The sequence below is a fragment of the Typopeltis vanoorti genome, chromosome 3 (assembly GCF_054136105.1).
Source record: "Typopeltis vanoorti isolate ZY-2024b chromosome 3, IOZ_Tvanoo_1.0, whole genome shotgun sequence".
NCBI lineage: Eukaryota > Metazoa > Arthropoda > Arachnida > Uropygi > Thelyphonidae > Typopeltis > Typopeltis vanoorti.
In genome coordinates this window covers 145,514,279-145,536,947 of record NC_143551.1, presented here as the reverse complement: position 1 = coordinate 145,536,947, position 22,669 = coordinate 145,514,279, and the positions used below count along the sequence as shown (strand labels likewise).

The window sequence follows — 22,669 nt, the reverse complement described above, 5'->3', positions numbered from 1 at the left end:
CTCTATCAACGCCATCTGCCGCCCACCTCCAACACCACCACAACTAGTAATTTTTGTCTGTAAATTGCGTGTGTTCTGAAGGGCCGATTTGTATGTATGCGGGATGAAAAACCCGAGTTTCCGGGAGAAAAAACCCTGCTACCTCCGTATGAGATCGGCTAACTCACCTTCGATTGAAATCGACCAGATAAAGATTCCTCCCGTCGCGACGAGAATCGAATCGTCATCATTTACATGGTCCTTTTCGAAGTAACTACCATGAGATGCGATGCATTTGTCCCAACATTGCATCCACTTCTTAAACACATGTGAAAGTCTGTTTTTTGAGAGTTCTTTCAAAACCGCCTCCGCAGCTTTTACACATGCTTTGTTGCTTTTGAAATGGCGGCCTCTTAGTGGTTTCTTGAGCTGAGGAAACAGCCAGAAATCACATGGTGCGAGATCAGGACTGTATGGAGGTGTGGTAGGATATCTGTGTTGTTCTAATGCAAAACGTCCACTACACAACCAGCAATATGTGACCTTGCATTATCGTGGTGCAATAAGAAGCCATTCTTCAGCAATGGTCGCTTCCTTTTGATGCACTGTACCATTGTCCATAAAACATCCGCATATATGAGCCGTTTACAGCATTCCCTTGTTCTACAGCGTGTTGGTAAACAACGCCTTCGTAGTCAAAAATACATTATGGTCATAACTTTACCAGCTGATTTTACAGTTTTTGCTTTCTTGGGGGTAGGCGAAGATGGATGCTTCCATTCACTGCTTTGTTGTTTCATTGTAGGGCCATAGTGATACAATCAAGCTTCATCTGCTGTAATGATGCGTTTTAAGAAGTTGTTGCCTTCTTGTTCCAGTCTTTCTTTCCATTCTGTGCACATATCCACTCGATGCTGCATTTGCTCCAGTGTCAAGAGTTTGGGAATCCATCGGGCACAAACACGTTTCAGTCCCAATTGTTCAGCCATGATTGAGTGAACATTTCCCACAGAAATATTCAGGATAACATGCAGCTGGTGTACTGTAATTCTGCGATCATCCTTGATGATAATCGCTGCTGTGTTGATCATTGTCTCTGTGATGGACGTTGAAGGTCTTCTCTCAAGTTCAAGATCTTCCACATTTTGCCTTCCTTCCTTAAAAGTTTTATGCCAGCGAAAAACACTTGCCCTCGACATTGCTTCATCGTGGAAAGCTTCGCGTATCATGTTAAAAGTGTCCGATGCCGATTTTTGCAAACGTACACAAAATTTAATCGCATAACGCTGTTCCAAGGATGCTTCCATTTCATGACTGGTCGCGGCTCGTAGGTGCGCTGAAACAAGCTTGCGTTTAGTCACGTGACACTCTGGCACATCAGCCCATATACGCCATCTATCAAATTCTTTTGTTAATACAGACAGCAACATTTCTTTATTCCACAGAAATTAATATTGTGATGAGTGGTTTCGCGACAGTAAAATTAGCCTTATTACTTATTGAACAGCTTGTATATACTGCTGGTTTATTAGGTTTACTTGTTTCGAAATTTGAGATCCACAGATGGGATGCTTGATACTCACTTGGAGGAGTTTTGCTGGAAGAACTATATGAAGCAAGGGAACTTAGGGTGATTGAAGATAGAAATTGAAGTTCAGAGGACATATTGCAAAGGTTGTGAAGACATCTCAGAATTGCTGCAATACTGAGGAGAACATTGACCATGAAAGATAAGTGCAGTGATCCCTTTGTAAATTGGACCATATCTGGATTTCTCTACTCAGAACTGGTCAGAAAAAGGTGATCAGCATATTCATGAGCAGCACAAAGTACAAGCAAAATGGGTGACTAGTATAGTAATAAAGACCAAATCAGATTATGGAGAAAATTATCTAAGCAGGCCAGAGTAAATCCAAAAGAGGTTTTTTTTTTTTTTTTGTTATGAAGCAAGGATGAGGACAAATGACTATGGAATGATGATTTTATCATCTTTCCATAGTCATTTATCTTTGTTCTGTTACATGAAGCAGAATTAGCAAATCAAATAGGACTAATTACAAGCTAATTAATATACCAAGAGTAGTGGTTAAAGGTAAAAATTTAGAAGTAATACAATATTCTATGGCAGGTGGCATGACTTTATAAAGGGTAGGTCCTGCCTTAGAAATTCACATTTTATAATAGTGACAGCAGAATTAGATAAGGGAAATGGCTATGCCATGATACTTGCCCAACAGTATCATAATGTTAAAGGCATTTGATAGAATGCTGCATGAAAACCGTTACAAAAGTTGGAGAAAATGGGAATGGATATGAAGCTGATAGCATGAATAGGAGTGGTTGATAGACAGATACTGGATACTAGTATATGGTGGATGCCATGATACTGTTGTCCAACAGCAACATAATTTTAAAGGCATTTGATAGAATGCTGCATGAAAAACTGTTACAAAAGTTGGAGCAAATGGGAATGGATATGAAGCTGATAGCATGAATAGGGGTGGTTGATAGACAGATACTGGACACTAGTACATGGTGGAGTGGAATCTAGGAGAATTGGGGGTGACTAGTGGAGTGCCTCGGGGTTCTGCACCTAGAGCCACCACTCTTTAATTTATATATTAATGATATAGAGAAAGATTTAATGGGGAGAGAGATTCAGTCGTTTGCTGATAATGCAAAACTGGGGAGGGCAGTAGGTGAAGGATAATGATTGTGAATTTAATGTTGCAAAATGTAATATTATTCGCTTCAGGTTGAAAAGTTTTATACATCAGTGTGATACTGTGAATCACATTGGTACTGGATGGTAGAAAATTATTAAGACTAGGGATTTGGAGATAATGGTGGAGAGAGTTGAAGTTCAGATGGCATATTGCAAAAGTTGGTAAAATAGCTCAAATGGTTACTTGAATGTTAAAAAACACAAGTAGAAATAGGGGGATTATTATCCCTCTTTATAAAGCTTAGATTTAGTTGCATCTTGACCACTGTGCACAGATTTGGTCACATGGATTTCCAAGCTGGTGACAGGTTTGTGGAATGCTCCCTATGAGGACAGATTGAGGATAAGGTGTGTGGGTTGCAAAGTATAGTTGATACGAGGAAAAGAGGGTACATGATAGAAACTTTAAGTTATTAAAGGGAATCTATAAGATTGTCACAGAGGAATTTTTCAGTACATGACAAATAGAGAACTAGGGATCACCCATGGAAGTTGTGTGAGAGCATGCAGACTAGATTTTATGCATTGAGAGTGGTGTGTGAGTAGATTGATTACCAGAGTTAAGTGCTCTGACAGTGAATGAGTTCAAGGAGAGGTATGATAGGTTTTGTGTTTATAAAAGCTCATATAATAATATCATTTGCATATCTGATGTGCACCTCTTTGATAGTACATATCAGGAATAATTTGATGCTAATCCTCTGCATAAAGAAAAGCTAAGTTAGTATCTCTGGTTTTGATGTGTGCTTATTTCAACTTTTCTTCATAAAATGACACCATATAAATGATGATTAATAGTGGAAATACCCTAATCTTACCTGATTTTTACATTAAATCATTTCTTCGTTATTATTCAGGATCTCTATCATGTTCACAAGACTCATCATGAGAGGCCCATCTTAGACAACACAGTCCACCATACCAAATTCATTTCTCACTGACTACGAACATGAGAAAGGTTGACTCGCTTGGTAAGGGTAACAAAAGTGCAGTATTAGCAGCAGCTAATGGGGGGGGGGGGATTGAGTTCTTTTGATATGTGGCTAGTGGAAGAAAGAATGACTATGGAAGGATGATATTGATTGGTGAAAATGGTATAATGAAAATTACTGCAGAAAGTGGAAAGAGAGCAAAATTGTTTTCCTTCATAAGGGAGATGGTTGAAGTAATGCAGAAGTACATTTGGGAGACATAGTACACTGATCTCGTGTTCTTAAGCTGTCTTGGGTAACGAAAACAACCTGATGAACATATTGTGTTTGAAGGGAAGAAAACTACCTAACAAATTACTCAATATTGTTAAATTAGTTGCATATTATGTTTATTTGCACTTAGGAAAATGTTACTTGCTCAACTGTTTTATTATTTTTATTGAATTTGAACATGATGCAGTTAAATTTTGTATGGTAGCCATATAAAAAAAGTTAATTTCATTCGTATAATGATTTTTTACAGGTGTTTTTTATAATGGTTTTTTACAGGTGTTTTTTTATTATTATTCAGGGACAATAAAAGCAAAGTGAATCCTAAAGATTATATATTTGAAAATCTGAGAGATGTGACTACTGGCAAAATACCAGGAACAGTTAATGGACAGCAATTTATTATTCAGAATTGTGAAGTAAGTTGTTTCTGTTTATTATTTCAAGTTTTAAACAAGTTTTCTGATCCATTTTAGAAATTATGGACTTTACAACCGTGTTATAAATAACTATTTTAATTTTCTCGACGTTTCAACCTTCATATTAAGGTCATATGGAGTATATACAAGGACAAGCTGAGTTACATTTCACACAGTAAGCTAAAGAAACTGATTTCCACAACAATTCCACATTCAATCCTTTTTTTAATCGAAAAATTTGATAAAAAAAAATCAACAAAACCAACAGACATATTTGAATTTCTCCACAGTGAATGTTAACCAACCAGAAGCACCAATTGCCTGTAGGTAACAGTAATGTAGTTAACCTATCCAACCATGCCTTAAACAAAGAACATGAGGTTTAAAGACATTGAAAATGTCTTTAAACCTCAGTGTGATCATCAGCGGATATTTTCATTAGTACATCTAGGTGGGCTGCCTTGTTCCATTTAGAGATGGGGGAGGGGCTATGTAGCTCTGACATGGGAAGTGGTCTAGCATCTGGAAGTTTGTTAAAAAATAAAAAATAAAAAAAAAGTTGAATATTAAGATAAACTTAGAAAACATCTTGAATTAATGCTGTGGAATGAGAATTTTCATGGAAAAATAATGTGCAGGTATTTGAAGGAAGCAATATCTGCATTTCTAGAATTAAGAGGATAAATCAGGTAGAAGTTAAAATGGATGAGTAAAAGTGACTAAGAGCTGCGTGAAGACTAAATTTGATAATTCAGAGTGGTTTACACTTAATGGACTGTGACAAGGAAGTATCATATCTCTGTTGCTGTTCTTTATGGTAATGAATAGTGTCCTAGATACTGTTAACAACCAGAAAGGAGAAACAGCTGTGTTTGAAGATGATGTACTGATTTGGGTATATTCTAAAGAACAGCTACAGAAGAAACTGGACAAATGGAACCATGCTACCTAGAATTGTGGATTAGGTATTAATGGCAAGAAGAACGAGAGCATAGTTTTAAATTGCAGAGAAAATGTAAAAGTTGGTGTTACTCAGGCAAGGGGAGTGAAAACTTCAAATATCTAGGAAATATATTTTTACAACAGTTTAGGTACCTGATCCATTGACTTAACCACCTTAGCAATGTAGGTCCTTGGATTGTAACTATTTATCAACTATGACTCACCATAATGCTAGCTTCATTGACTGTTGCAGCAAATTCAAATTCCCATTTATATAACATTCTGCTTACAATGTCTGAAATCTTCATTTTGAATTGAACATTGAATCACAACATTGAATTAAAATTCATTATCATTTATGCATAACCAGTCTGTTCAAGTTGACTTGCAGGGATTCTTTCCATTTTTCACTCTCTCCAACTTGGCATCATCAACAAATAACTGGATATCACCTTGTAGATCATCTCCAATATCATTAATATACAGTTGAACAACAGCACAAGTACAGGACTTGTGCTGTTGTTGCCATTTCCTATGTTACTCACACCACTTGTGTGAGTAACATAGGAAATGGGCAACACCGGGCAACTCAGTTGCCCGGTGTTGTACTACCTTACCCCAGTCCTGAAGATAATACTTTCAGGTGCAAACTTTGTTTGCTCACACTTGGATAAAGGATTAAACTAAATTTATTATAGTCTAACCAAGTGAAAAATAAACTTTCAAGAGCTGACCTGTTTTTATCTTCTTTGTTTCAGTCACAGCTATTATGTCGATCTGGTACTTATCCAATTCTTCCAATCTTTTTTTTTATGTTTTAAAGAAATTTCCAACAATTTATGTCACCCAGTGATCATTTACCATCAGTGGAAGAATTCTGATTTGGAATCTGCACATTAGCATTCATATATGCTTGATATTGGTGCCTCTTTACTGCTGCAAAATCATGGATGGTTGTGCATTTGGAGTTAGAGATAGCATCAGCATGTTATCGTACAAAGTTAATGAGGTTGTCCTTTCTTTTAGGGTTACACAGTAATCAGCATTCATTTTAAAAATTTTATGGAATTTACAACCGTGTTAAAAAACTTTTTTTTTTTTTTTATTATCCTGACGTTTCAATCTTCACAGCAAGATCATCATCTGAATTTTAAAATGAAAATTAATGAGTTTGGATAGTTTAAGTTCATGAATTATGTTGCAGATGTGCAGTGACATTGCAATGGATTATTTAACCAGATTTCCTACTAATAAAAAGGTATCCTTTAGAACTCTGTACTCGCATTCATGTTCTTATATAAATTAATCATCATCCTTCCCTTGTTAATCTCAGTTTGGTGATGACTGTGTACACTCCATTCCTCTTCTTCTTAATTCAATAAACATTGCAATATTCAAATAATTTTCAAGCTTCAGCATTTTCTATAACCCTTGTTCGAGTATCCTAAATAACACTGATGTTTGTATATTTAGACTTGTATACTGGTTTAAACTCATTATTAGGTTTAATAGAATGAATACAGCACAGAGAAATAAACACAAGTTTAAAGATTCTGGATTTCACTTTCCATAATACTCAGATTTCTCTTATTGGACTGACTTTATACCTCTTGTCTTTCCTGGTACAAATGCATCACATCCACAACTGGATTGGTTGGCCGAGTGGTCAGCGTATCTGCTCTCCAGCCAAAAAGCTGCGGGTTCAAATCCCGCTGTGGGCATTAATGTTTGATTGTCTGCGACAATACTAGTAGTGGTGGCCAGCGGTAGATGGCGTTGGTGTAGATGTTGAATGTAGTTGGTGGGTTGAGTGGTGGAGATGGAGAGGTGTAGTAGAGTAAGTGCCCTCCCTCGAGGAGTCTTTGGACTCCCTGGAGGTGTAATAATAATAATACTTTTCTCAGCCTTGAAAGAACTTCATCTCCTTTTCTGCTGAAGATAATTCCTGCACAAATGTGTCTGCCTATGCATTGTTAAAGTATTTAAACAAGAATATGATTTCTTTTCAAGTATAATATATACTACATAAATTCCAAATTCATCTTTTCTCATTTTTGGTTTAGTTTACTAAAATCCTTCCAAACAATGATTGATGTAATCCTAAAGAGAGCTGTCAGCTCTCTGTTCCTTCTCTTTCTCTGACTTGCTCCACAATCAATCTATTTTCATAGATATTCTGTTTCTGCCATATACTGTATACTTTCAGGCTGCCATTATACTTCCATTTTCCTCGTAAGCAGGGCTGGCGGAAGCGGGCATGCAGTGCATGCAGGCGCTGCTACTAAGGGGCACTGCCACTGGGGCACGGGGCATAAGTTCATTTTTTAAGAAACAAAGTTTTTATCATAAAAACAAAAAATTCTTAGAATGATCAATATTAAAATAAATAAGGCCTGATACACTGAATAAAAATTTAAAAAAATTGTATATTGCAGCCTCTTTGATCAGCCGGCCATTTACAATTTTGCAGCAAGAGCAGGCTAAATGCTTGCCTGCAGATGTTGTGTCTACTGCAGTCTATCTAAAGTGAAATGGTGAACGGCTTTTATGGGTACCAGTCATGTACGCATCTCAGTAGGCTACTGACAGTAGCACAGTGTGGACTATTATTTTGTCTCTGTGTTGTGTTGTGTAATAATTTCTTGTGGGTATAAAATAGAAATGGAATCAAAAATTAAAAAAAACATTATCTGGTGCACAAAATCGTAAGTGTCATGCTGCGAAAGAAGCAGATATTAAGAAACAAACTGGGGCTCTTAATAAATTTGTTAAAATATTAAAATATTCTGATGCAGATTGTAACCAACTCGATACATCAGAAATCAGAGTTGAAGAACTGTGCACATCATCCAGTTTGCATGAAAGTATTGTTGCAACTATTGAACAAGATAACAAGACTCATGATTTAAGTGAAAAACAGTTAGGAGAAGATTTAGTTGTAGTTGACCACGAAACTAACACATTGTTAGTCTATGTAAATTTAGAAGATGAATGGGAAAATATTGATGAAAATTTATGAGTTGTTTTAATTGAAATGGGGCCTGTTCAAAAGAAAAATATAATATATCCCAGAGATACATATGGTCGTAAATTTGGCAACATATTATAATAGAAAAATGGAAAACGGGGAGTTCGTGCTAAGAACATGGCTCATTTATTCCAAAACTTTAAATTCTGTTTTTTGCTTTTGTTTCAAACTTTTCACACCTACTGAATCAAGTAGTCTTGTAGAAGGTTATAACGATTGGAGAAATGTAAGTACAACTTTACATAGACATGAGACTAGTTTAACCCACATGAAAAATTTCTTAAAATGGAAGGAACTTGATAAAAATTAAAAAAAAAAAAAACTACTATTGATTGCCAGACTCAAAGCATGTATGGAATGGAAAAGAAACATTGGACGAGTGTTTTAGAATGCTTAATTGAAATTATAAAATTCCTTGGTAGCCAAAATTTAGCTTTTCGCGGATCATCTGATAAATTATATGAAAGGAATAATGGCACAATTTTTTAAAATTAGTCGAACTGTTTGCGAAGTTTGATCCCATTATGGAAAATCATGTTGAAAGGGCCCTACAACGAAACAATAGAGTACACTATTTGAGTAAAGACTCAAAATGAAATATTGGAAACTTTAAGTAACACAATCAGGGATACAATTTTATTATCAATTCGAAAATCTAATTTTAGACTGCACACTTGATGCAAGTAAAACAGAACAAATGACTATTATTATTGGCTTTGTTTCCTGTGACAAATCTGGTGCAAATCTGGTGCAAATCTGGAATTGTCAAGATCAGGGAAAACTTTTTAGGTTTTGCAGATATATCAGATTCCACAGGACATGGTTTATGTTCCACAATAATGGAACAACTGGAAAAATGGAACATTCCCATTGAAGACATGTGAGGTCAAGGGTATGACCATGGGGCAAATATGAAAGGGAAAAAATATGGGCTCCAAAATTTGGTTTTGAACAAAAATCCTCGAGCTTTTTATGTGCCATGTGCTGCTCATACTCTAAATTTAATCATTAACGATACAGCCAAAGTGAATGCAGATACAATTTCGTTTCTTTGCAATTATTCAAGAAATATACAATTTCTTTTCATCCTCTTACAAACGTTGGGCAATCCTTTTAAAGTTCGTAAAAAATTTAACATTGAAACAGCCATCAGAAACGTGATGGGAAAGTAAAATTAATGTCATCTGCCCTCTACGATATCAGTTAGGAGAAATTTACGATGCACTTTTTGAAATTTTAAATAATGAAAATTTTAATAAAGAAACTCAGCATGAAGCACAAACATTATGTGCTAAAATAAAGGACTACAAATTTATTTGCTCTCTTATAACTTGGCATGATTTACTTAACAGAATAAACCCTGTGATTAAAATGCTTCAAGACAAAAATATGAACATTACACTTGCTTTAGAATCTGTCGAAAACTTAAAAATATTCTTACAAGAGTATCGATCAGATACAAATTTTAAAAAGTTCTAAAAACGGCAAAAGAACTGAGTGAAGAGGTGGATGGAGAACAAGAATTTAAAACTGGTACGGAAGTTCGACGACGAAAGAAGACACGACAATTTGACTAAGAGCATAATGACGAAACTCCACAATTGCCAGAAGATAAATTTAGAGTGAATGTGTTTTATACACTTCTAGACATTGCAATGGGTTCGTTAATAGAATGTTTTGAACAACTAAACACATTATGATAATTTCAATTTCTTGTATAGATTATTACTACAAATTAATAACGAAGATTTACGAAAAAATTGTGACGATTTAGAGATTCTCTTGAAGGACGGCGACAATAAAGACGTAAATGCCATAGAACTATATGACGAGTTAAGTGCTTTCCAGGATATTTTTCGGAAGGATAATTTAAATATTCAAAACCCTTTTGATATTCTTAATTTTATTGTGTCCAATAATTTATCTTTCCCTAACTTTTCGATTGCTTTAAGAATACTATTAACCTTACCTGTTAGTGTAGCGAGCAGTGAACGTTCCTGTTCCAAGTTGAAATTGATTAAAACCTACTTAAGAACAAGTATATCACAAAAAAGCATGTTAGTTTGGCTTTATTAGCTATTGAAAATGATATATGTGTGGAATTAGAAGTTAAGACCATTATTTCTAATTTTGTGAATATGAAATCAAAAACATTAAATTTTAATAAAAAAAATTTCAAGTATATTTATGTAATTTAAATTTATTTTCTGTTATTCTGTAAAGATGTTATCTTTATTCTTATTTAAATATTAAGTATTAAATGTTCTAATTATTAAATTAGAACATTTAATACTTATATTAAATGTTCTAATTATTTCTGAATTCTTTTCTTATTTTCTCATCTATCTTGAGTTTCTTTTATTTTCCTAAAAGATAGTTCCACTTAAAAAATTTTTACAACTTACTAAGAATTTAGTAAAATGCAAGAATTTTTTAAACTTTAGTTTAAATAAATTTTAACTTTAATTAAAATTCATTTTAATTTTTTTTAGCAGTTCGGGTTGGCGAGAAGGCTATAATCCCTGTATCATTATATTCAATGATTAAAGTGAAGTGGCTTTAAAAAAATTTCCTTTAACTTTTGAGAATTTTTTGAATATTCGGGTTTTTAAAGATTATCCTGCCTAGTCAACACTCCTGGTTCTTTACATTTAGCAAACCAATGTGTGGCTGTTCTGTCAAAATTTATTTAAGAAATTTCAAATAATTTAAATTTTTATTATCGTAAAAGCACCGGATCATTGCAGGGGCGCTTAGATAGAAATTGCATGCAGGCAGCAAAGACCCTAGCACCGGTTCTGCTCCTAAGCATGTAAAAACAGAAGAGCTGCTGGTCAACAGCCATATGCAACTCAGCTTCACATTCAATTAACTTAATAACTTATCCTCCTCTTTCATTACATCTATTTATCTACTTTGAAAAACCATCCCGACATTTTTTTTTTCCTCCAGGGCTACAAAACTTCCAGCTCTTCAAGAAATGCATAGAGCAGTTACTTCTTTCCATTAATCTCCTGCCCTTTGCACAGCACTGTTGCTTTAGGTTTTGTCACCTCTCGTGTGCTTAAGGGTCAAAGCTGTATAACTGAGAGGAGACCTCCACATAGCCTTTAAAGGAATGCGGAGAACCGACCAGGGCTTCTGACCTAATGTCCAATCCTCACCTTCTCGTGGTGCACCCTGTTGGGTATCTACTTTGATACTGAACGAACGAGGATGGGCTGGCAATTTGGGATTTAGCCGACCAAATTGTATTCTTATTGGTTAAACCAAAATAAAAAATGATGGTACAACATGACAAAATTTCATGCCGGCTGGGGCGTCGCCCGGTTAAACAAGGCCCCCGTTGTTTTCGCCAGGGAACCAGGGCGAACAGCGAAAAGTCAGCTACTGGAACAAATCTGAAAACAAACCCCAACTCAACATCACCAGAGTTAAAGATCGGTACTATCAATGTAAGAAGCCTGAATGGCAAAGAAATGGAGCTAGCTGAGGAATTAGATAAGTACCAGATCGACATAATAGGGGTGACTGAAACAAAAAAGACCAAAACTGGTGAGATCTTTCTGAGCAATAAATACAAAATGTTATATTCAGGCAATGACAATCAAGGAAAAGAAGGAGTAGCCATAGTATTCAACACAAAATACGAGGCTAATCTTCTTGAATGGCAGTCAGTCTCAAGTAGAGTAATGTGGGCAAATATGAGAATGGGGAACTGGACAATGAGACTTATTTGTGCCTATGGTCCCACAGAAGGTTCTACTAAGGTAGAAGTGGAGGAATTTTTTGAGGCTTTAGAAAAAGCAACTGACACAATGAAAAAGGAAAAGTTGGTCCTTGTTGGGGATCTAAATAGTAGAGTAGGAAATGATTGTGAGACATACAAAAATATTTTGGGAAAATTTGGAGAAAAGAGCAAAGCTAATAATAATGGCAAATATCTGTTGGATTTCTGCTCAGGACATGGACTGGTTATTACTAACACCATGTTCCAACATAAAAATGTGCACAAATTCACATGGAGAGAAGAGGCTAGGAATAAGAAAAGTCTCATTGACTATGTTATTGTTGATAGTGATGTTTTCTCCCTGGTGCAGGACACCAGAGTGTACAGAGGATTTGAAATTGGAAGTGATCACTATTTAGTCTTGAGCAGGATAAAATTGAATTTCATATTGAAAAGAATAACATGTAAGAAAGTTTTAAAGCGAATAAAAGTTGAGCAGCTCTCAGATGTGAACTGTAGACTAAAATACAGAAATATTATTGAAAAGAAAATGAAAGAGTTTGAGAACAGGAATCAAGCCTTGGAGATTCAGTGGCAAACTCTGAAGGAAACATTGATTGATTCTGCCAGAGAGGCATGTGGTGAGGTTGTGTGCAAGGATAAAAAAATCAGAACTCCCTGGTGGACACAGGAAGTTAAAGAGGCAGTGAAGGAAAAGAAGAAAGCATATCAAAAGTTCCTGGCAAATAAGTCAGCTTTTACTCTTACAGAATACAGAGACAAATGTAAGAAAGCTAAACAGTGTGTAAAACTAGCTAAACAAAAGTCATGGGAGGACTTTGGCAAGAATATAGAAAATAAATATCAAGAAGGTGGCAAAATATTCTGGAGGTTGTTGAAGAAGCTTAGGAATGGAGGAAAGAGTGCTGTAAAAGGAATTAGAGATGATAAAGGTGAAATGAAAACAGGAGAAAAAGATATCCTTGAAGTATGGAGTAATTACTTTGAAAAACTGCTAAATGAAACAAGTAGTGATGACAGCACAGTGATAAAAAACACTGACCAGGCATGCAGTCAGGAATACATATCCATACTTGAAGTAGAAAAAGCCATCAAAGGCTTGAAATGTGGAAAGGCAGCAGGAGTAGATGATATTCGACCAGAAATGCTGAAGTATGGTGGTATAAGAGTCTTACAGTGGCTGCACTGCATAGTTCAGAAAGCCTGGACAGAGGGACGAATTCCCGATGATTGGAGTAGAGCTCTCATAGTACCCATATATAAAAAGGGAAATAAAACTGAATGTGAGAATTACAGAGGTATTTCCCTACTGAGTGTTCCTGGCAAGATCTATGCAAGTATACTTGAGAAACGGTTGAGAAGAATTGTGGAAGAAAAGCTTGGTGAAGAACAAGCTGGATTCAGGCCAAATAGAGGCTGTCAGGATCAGATCTTCACTTTACGACAAATAGTCGAGAAAGCATGGGAATATAACAAAGATCTGTATTTAAGTTTTGTCGATTTGGAAAAGGCATATGACAAGGTGCCAAGAGAGAAGCTATTCAATACGCTGCAGTTATATGGTGTCAATGGGGCATTATATCAAGCAATACTTAGTCTTTATTTGAGTTGTGAGTCAGCAGTTAGAATTGAAGGAAGTACAGGAAGATGGTTTAATGTTAAATCTGGTGTGAGACAAGGATGTACATTATCCCCTCTGTTATTCATTATCTATATGGATCACATTATGAAGGAATGTGGTATTAAACCTGATATCAAAATTGGAGATGTTAATGTCAGCTCTTTGCTTTATGCGGATGATGTTATACTTCTAAATAAATCCGCTACAAGTCTGCAAGATTCTCTGACTAAATTGAATAGCTGTTGTAATAGATATGGTATGAAGGTCAGCAATAAAAAGACAAAGACAATGAAAATAGGCAGAATCATTGAAAATGTCAACTGTGTTGTGAATGGAGAACCGGTGGAACAAGTAAAACATTTCAGCTACTTAGGCACAATTTTTACTGAAGATGGTAAACTAAATATAGAAATAGACAACAGAATCAGCAAAGCTGGTATCGTGGGAAGTCAATTGAATAAATTCATATGGAATAAGAAAGAAATTAGTCGGAACACTAAATTAGCTGTATACAAGACTGTGTTCAAACCAATTTTAACCTATGGATCTGAGAGCTGGGTCAGAAGTAAAACACTTGACCAAAGACTAGAGACCGCAGATATGAGAGTCCTGAGAAAGATTAGAGGCGTGAACAGATGGCATCAATGGCAATATCATATTAAAAATGAGGATATTAGGAAAGAACTTCACATTGTGAGCATCCAGGAATGCGTTAGCAGAGCTAATCTCAGATGGTATGGTCACTTAAATAGAATGGGAGAGGAAAGATTAGCAAAACAAGTGTTCTCTGCCAGGTTGGCAGGAAAACGACCCAGAGGAAGACCAAGATATAGGTGGATTGATACGGTACAAAGTGCCTTAGACGATAGAAATATAAGATCTGATAATGTTGGAGCCTTGACAAGTAACAGACTGATTTGGAGGAAAATTGTAGATAGGAAGTTAGTGATGATGTAATTTTTTCATGTAGTACTGTCATATCCTGTACACCCCTTGAGGGTACAAGGCAGGAATTTGATGATGATGATGATGATGATGACCTCTCGTGTGTGAAGTTGATATAAATACACATACACGCATGCACGCACACACAGTGATTCCATATAGCATACACAATTACAGCAGAATATGAACAGACACTGCAAAGTTCCAACCTCCAGCTTCATATCAAGTGTGCTGCTGTTTTACAAGAAATTCACTATATCAAACTTTCCATTCAACAGATTATTGAATTACTTGACTAATAAAATGTGGTTATATTGTGTACTAAAAGATGCAATAACAGTTACAGATAAAGCTCTCATTTTCTTTCTTACAAATAAAAATGCATGGTATTTTAAAATGTATTTTCCAGTAATTTCAATTTTCTTGAACTATTTGTTCTATCTATTTTTATAGAATTCCAATATCTATATCTTTGATTACATCAATATAGTAACAGTAGATGATTGTGTAAATTGCAATGTTTTTCTTGGTCCTACGAAAGGCAGGTAAGCTATAAATATATTCATGAAACATTATGCACTCTTTCAAATTTCCAAATCTGTTTATAATCAATGTAATTTATTTTACTACAAAAATAATTTTGTAGAAAATTATTTTTGTTGCTTCATAGACATAGTCAGTCCTCGACTTAAGAGGGGTTCCATTCTGACAATCCCATTGTAAGTTGGAAATCACCATGTGAACCATAAAGATTTGTTAACAGTTAACATGCTAAAATGTTAAGGTCTATTTTGTTATATTTTTACTGATTTTACTCTTTTTAATAGTGAGATAGTGAAATGTCCAAAAATTTTAAATAAAATTATTATATACAGTTATGTATGGTAATAAATAATGAAACATAAGTGTACAATACTTAAAGTAAAATAATCAGCAGGAAACACAATCGGAAGTTTCTGAAGGCTTCCATTAACTAATTTATTTATTTAAAAAGTCATTTGGAACAATCTGATTATCCTGCATATTTTCCAAGTCAAGAAATTAATCTTGTAATAAGTAAGGTAATGTAACAATCTTGTAATAAGCCAAATGCATATATGAGAAAACTAATTTTGCATTGTAATGGAATAATTATTCACATAGCAGGTCATGTTTAGAAGCCAACATTGGTAATAAAAAGTTCAAAACATGATCTTATGCTTAAAAAACAAAATACAGCTCAATCTTGAAAATTGTGACAATTTGCTGATATATATTCATGCATAAACATCAGTGTATAATATATACATTTGAAGATTATTAAAAGACATTCATTATATTGTGCATTGATAAAAATAGTTTGCTGAATACTAGAGGCTAATTACTAGAGGTAAGTGTGTGTGTGTGTGTTCAGAGCCTGGCTGTCTCATTTCACTGATTTTTGTGAAATTTTGTGCATGTGTTCATAACTCACTTTAGCTGCTTCTCTAGTAAACTTGCATAAATCTTACCAGGATCACTCAGAAATACCTCTGTAATCCTCACATTCAGTTTTATTTCTCTTTTTATAAATGGGAACTATGAGAGCTCTATCACAATCATCTGGAATTCAACCCTCTGACAAGGCTTGAATTATATAGTGCAGCCACTGTAAAACTTTTAATACTGTAATAATATTATTTAATTTTTAATATTATTCTGACATTAATTGCATTCATTCACTTTCCTTATTTTCTCAGAAGTCTGATATTTATGGTCTCCAGTCTCTGGTCAGCTTTATTTCTATGACAACTGTCTCCAGTTGTCATAGAAAGTGTGAGACAAGGGCATGTCTCACTCCTGATTTTACATCATACTGCCTCGTGTACCATCTTAAATTCTGACTGCTGACTTACAACTCAAATATAGACTATGTATTGCTCAATATAATAGCCAGTTTACACCATATAATTGTATCATTTTGAACATCTTTTTTCTTGACACCTTTCATACACCTTTTTGTCATAAAGCAAAATATGATCCCAGTAACTTCTATTTGATCTGAAAGCCTGTTTCTTTTCTAAGATTTCCTTCCACAATTTTTCTTAGCCTCTTTTCAAATATGCTTACAAAAATCTTATCTGAATTTCCCTACACACTGAATTTAATATTCAGTTTTGTTTCTCTTTTTATAGATAAGTATTTTACAAGCTCTCCTCCACTTATCTGGAATTCAACCTTCTGAATCAGTGCAGCTACTGTAAAAATTTTATTCCTACATATTTGAGCATTTCTGATCAAAAATTACTCAAATTATAACCCTTATCTGTTCAAGCAAAATGTGAACAATTCCTCTTTTTTCTATTCCTCTTGCTCACACACAGCACTAATGTGCTATAGGTCTTGTGACCTTTTATGTGTGAATCATGAAAGGCCACAAAATAAAAAAACTATAAAAAAGAATATTTGTGTATTTGAGTCTACAGTTTGTTTCTGAAATCTTCTCATCTTGGATTTTTTTATAACTTTTTTGATAGTGTTATGTCGTTATTTTCCCCTATATTTGGTTTAGTTTAATTATAATCTTGCCTCTCTACAATTACTATTAGACTCTTCCAGTATCTTAGTGACTTAAATATCTCTATCACTTCTTATGTTCTTACTCTATATGGGAGGCAAACTAAACTACTCTGGCCGATCTCTAGATTGTACACGTGCTTATTCCAATTAGTAAAGATATCCTTAACAAAGAAAGAATCCTTTAATCTAGCTGTCTGGGGCAGTTCCTTTTCGGATCTTTGCAAAATTTTTTTTTTTTGCTGTGCCAGCCAATATTCCTATAATAGAAGACTCTTATTCAGGGGAACTTTTCCAGACTTTAAAAGCACATTTGTGAACAATTTAGTACCCTCACTCATTAAACTAAACACTCTACTAAGTTATATAATCCTTGTTTGCAGTTGTGACCTCTATTACAACATATTATACTTTCTTTCCCCTTTCTCCTGCTATGGTTCAGATTTTATGAGTGGTAGTTTTGGTTCATATTATAGGCAACACACAGATATACAAGAAACATCATATTTATTGGGAATCTTAAATCATATACAGCTAATCATATCTCGCATTCAACTAAGTCAGTGCTATATTCAATCAAACTATGTGAAACTAACTGACATTCTAGCACATGAAAATAAACACATTCCTTTAAGTTAAATCATTAAAACACAATACAGTCATACCCCGACTTATGCGAATCCGGAGTTATGCAATTTCTTATATGTACGTATTCCCATCACGCCTCACCACTATCATATCTTTCCGGCGCTGGCCGCATTCTCCAGTGTCGCACATGCTGTGAACAAGCACTGAAGCTGACGTGTTTCGCGTGGTCTCCATTCATACATGATTTTTATAGTCTACAAACCTTGCAATTGTTTAATGTTATATTCTTGATAAAAATTTTATCACATAAAAAATAATAATGTCGCCCAAAAGAAGCAAGTCCGATTCTTCTACAGCTAGCAAGAAAAGAAAAATATTCAAAGCATACTACACACGGTGTTCGTTTGCAAGTCTAAATGAAGCTATGAGGCAAAATGAGCAACTGTCTGTTAAAGAGTTTTGGAAACGGTTTAATGTTTTAGATGCTGTAAGGATTATCAGAGATTCTTGGGGTATCTCCGATATCGGAGATACCCTTCAGTAGTGAAGAGTCTCCAATATTGGAGATATCGGAGGCTCTTCGCTACTGAAGAGACCGAAATCTCAGATCCAGTTTTACCAGAAAAGCGCATGACAGTTGCAAAATTAACGGAAGGTCTCAGCTTAATTAAGAAAGGTTTACAGATTTTGGAGGAGAGGACATAGATTCTAACGAGGAACGAATTATAGCCACAAGGCAAGGAATAAAAAAAACACTGGCTTGCTATGAAGAAATTTTGCACGACAAGAAAAAAACATTATGCCGTCAGACGAATCTATTAGATTTTATGAAACCATCGACATTGAAATAACTTTCTTTTTTTTATGTACGAAAAACTACAATTATGATTATATTTTTTAAAAAAATGTAGGTGTTTTTGTAAACCTTTGGTCCCAATTGTATGTTTGTATATATAAATTACATGCAAAATTATACCCCAAGTTACATGAATTCGAATTGCTCGCTTTTCGTTGGTCCCACCTACCGCGTAACTTCGGGGTATCACTGTATTATATACACCAAATAGATCCAATTACCATTCTGCTTACAAGGTTAATTACACTCACTAAATATGACACAAACTTCTATAATCATTTCCGGACAATCTGTCTAAAGGAAACTATCAGCTACTAAACAAATACTTAAAGTTCTCTAATTCAGTCCACACTTGATTATTACTTTATGAACTTCCTTTTCTTATCTAACGGGGAACAAATATCAAAATCTCTACATTACCATGTCCACGATAGGATCTTCAGATCGGTCTGGTTCTACCTTTTTTGTCCTAGCACAACATGTACTTCTATACGCTTGCTTCTACATGGTGGGAATTTAGCTAGTCATCCATTCAAACATCTGCTGTGCTCCTGGCATTATGTCCATGAACTTCTGGTTCTGCTTTCGATGATTCCTGTCGTTCTGCTGTAGGAACGTGGGATACGTCCACGATTCATTTAGACGAAATCTCCAGTGAAACAATGTGGGCAGCACATGGCGATATCTTGAGTTTAGCGCTCTCCGGAACTTCGATCATTGTGGGGGGTAAGCTCACCGTCCAACATCAGAATAACGTCTCAAATCCATCCGATATCTGCCGGTCCACGGGAGGGAACGAACAAGCAAAAAAAAAAAAAAAAAACGGAGCAATGGAGAGTGAGGGAGGGGTGCAAACTCCTTTTATTCTACTTTCTATCTTTACCCTTGGCGTCCTCCTTTGGCCTGAGACTGACCTTCACTGACCGCCGCGATACGGTACTTCACGTGATTTTCGAGTAGCGTCTTCGCAAAATTCAGCGTGCATTATCTTCCAAGATTAACACTGCCTCAGACTCTGCGTTTGCCCTAAGGGCTCGTGAGTGGCCCTTGAACTATCGTTTACACTGTGTCTGTTCCTTCATCGTATACAAAATATCTTACTTTATACAATTCTCTACATGATTTTGGGGGGGGGGTTTAACACTAAGTTCTGTAATTCTGCATAAAGAAATAATATTCTGACATTATTTACAGCTTTTATCCATTCTTCTCAAGTACAAGCTATTTTTTGTATCTATTGTTTTAGACTTGTAACATCCTGAATAAATAAATTCCTTTCAAAAAATGTTTCATTTAGGATGTAACAATAGCACTTTTTTTTGAAGAGGATAAAAAAAATGGTAATCACTTATTTCAAAATGCCTGCATGCTCTTGAACCAGCATGATATCACTATCAGCAGTAACATTGTCAATGTGACTTCTTATTTCTTGCGTCTTCTCTCTTACTCTCCATGTGAATTTTTGCACATCTTTCCTGGAACATAGTGTTAGTAATGACTAATCCATGTACTGAAGAGATACTTACCATAATTATTAGTTTTACACCTTCCTCCAGATTTTCCAAAAACATTTTTATGTTCAGAATTAATTTCCTTCTCTGCTGTTTAGATCTCTAACAACGACAAACTTTGCCTTCTTCTTTGTCATCTGCCTTCTCTAATGATTCAAAAAATTCACTCACTTCTTTAATAAAACCTTCTGTGGGTGCATAGGCACAAGTAGTCATTGTCTATTTCCCCATTTTAATATTTGCTCATATCACAACTTGATATTGCCTGCCATTCAAGAAGATTATCCTTGTGTTTAGTGTTGAATACTATAGTAACTTCTTCCTTTCCCTGATTGTTCTTGCCTGAATATAACATCTTGTAGTTGTTATTTAGAAGAATTTCATCACTTTATGTCTTATAACTATTCCCTAACAAAAACAGTAGTGGCGTTATTTAACCAAATTATACTCCCCTGCCAACATGAAATTTCATCATGTTGTATCATCATTTTGTTTTATACCTATACAGAATACAGTTTGGTCAGCTAAATTCCAAATTACTATTATGCTATTGTTTGTTCAGTAGCCAGGCAGAGTGCAGGGTGCACTACTAACACTAACTAACAGGGTGCACTACAAGATGAGGATTGGTCATTAGGTCAGAAGCTCTAGTTAGTTCTTCAAATTCCTTAAAAGGTTATGTGGAGGCCTTCTTTCAGTTAGCTAGCTTTGACCCTTATACGATCCTAGCAATATGTGAACAGATTAATTAGGTTAATTGTGTAGGAGACAGTTTACTGCACTATAACTACAGCCAGATTTTTTTATATTCATGTGATTTACTCTTTAAGACAGCTTGGAGAAGGTTCTCCACATAGCCTTTAAAGGAATGTGGAGAACCGACCAGGGTTTCTAACCTAATGTCCAATCCTCACCTTCTCGTGGTGCACCTCTTGTGCAACATGAAAGACACCCTTTTGCAATGAGTCCTTGAGGAGCCTGCATGAATACAAAAGAATGATTTTGTAACCATACAAATGTTAAAATAGTATTAAGAATGTCTATTTATTTGTTTATTATTATGAAAACTCCTGTTGAGAGTCTAAAAACTCATCAAAGAAGGGCCCATTTAGAATTTTATATTTAAATAATGGCTCTTACCAGGGCTCGACAAATTGTGCAAAATCATACCACATAAAAAAATATACTCACCCAAACTACTTTTTTTTAATATGTCCCAATAAGTAAATAGGAGTTCAATAAACTGATCAATTCCACTTCATCTGTTTTTTTGTTTTTTTTAAGTTAAAAAATATTTTTAGAAATTATTTTTAGAAACTAAAAAAGATTTTTAGTTATTATTATTTTTTTTTTTTCAAACAAAAAAATATTTTATGTTATCCAGTCTGCAGCTACTTGCGATGGGCCATCATATTTGTAGAGCCATATGTATCACATCTATCCTTGAAACACATTCAACAGAGGTCACGCTTAACATCTAATAGTAGCCTATTCTACATCCATACTCAGTAGCTCTCCTCTGCTAAATTGCCGCCTGATTATTTTTCATTCATCGGGGAAATAGAAATGCATACATAGTATATAAGTACACTATGATTTTTTTCCTTGCTTTTTCTACACTATGCTGTATAACTGAGAGGAGACCTCCACATAGCCTTTAAAGGAATGTGGAGAACCGACCAGGGCTTCTGACCTAATGTCCAGTCATTACCTTCTCGTGGTGCAGATACCTAACAGGTATCTGCTTGGATATTGAACAAACAAGGATGGGCTGGCAATTTGGGATTTAGCCGACCAAATTGTATTGTTATTGGCTTAAACCACAAATAAAATGATGGTATAACATGACAGAATTTCATGCTGGCTGGGGAGTTGCCCAGTGAAACAAGGCCTCTATTGTTTAACTGGGCAAACAGCAACTGGAACAAATCCTGAAACACACTCCCAACTCAACATCACCAGAGTTCAAGATCGGTACTATCAACATAAGAAGCCTGAATGGCAAAGAAATGGAGCTAGCTGAGGAATTTGATAAGTACCAGATTGACATAATAGGAGTGACTGAAACAAAAAAAGACAAAAACTGGTGAGATCTTTCTGAGCAATAAATACAGAATGTTATATTCAGGCAATGACAATCAAGGAAAAGGAGGAGGAGTAGCCACGGTGGTTTAGCTAGATCTTTTGCCGTCCTCTCAATACACATCAAAAATAGTACAAAAAGTTAAAATGACATATAGGGAAATTAATTAAAACACTGTTTATTTTTGAAGTAAAACTTTAATTCCAGCATTCTAAAATGTTATTTTTCTGTTAGCAAAATCGTCAAAGTCTATTTCATAGTAATGTAAGTTCGTAATCAATTTTAATTTAGAAAAACTCCTCTCACAACCAGCAACACTTACAGCAATTATGAGGGAAATTCACAGTAGTATTACAATATTTGGAAATGAGTTCTCGAGACTGTATTTTAGAATTAACCACAAAAGTTCAAAAAGGTTCAAAGTGCTGCCCGTGGTGGACCGCCCCCTCTAGCTATGCTTCTGAGTAGCCATAGTATTCACACT

General features: G+C 35.1%; 1 protein-coding gene across 1 annotated transcript in view; it reads left to right on the top strand.

Annotated features, from left to right (window-relative positions):
- The window catches only part of LOC150108635 (protein XRP2-like), a 122,698-nt gene that overhangs the window by 12,629 nt on the left and 87,400 nt on the right, over positions 1–22,669 (top strand). Inside the window, exons 2-3 of the mRNA XM_090416093.1 lie at positions 4,208–4,325; positions 15,066–15,157. Coding sequence (XP_090272219.1) covers positions 4,208–4,325; positions 15,066–15,157 — 210 coding nt within the window. The remainder of the gene's footprint in view (positions 1–4,207; positions 4,326–15,065; positions 15,158–22,669) is intronic.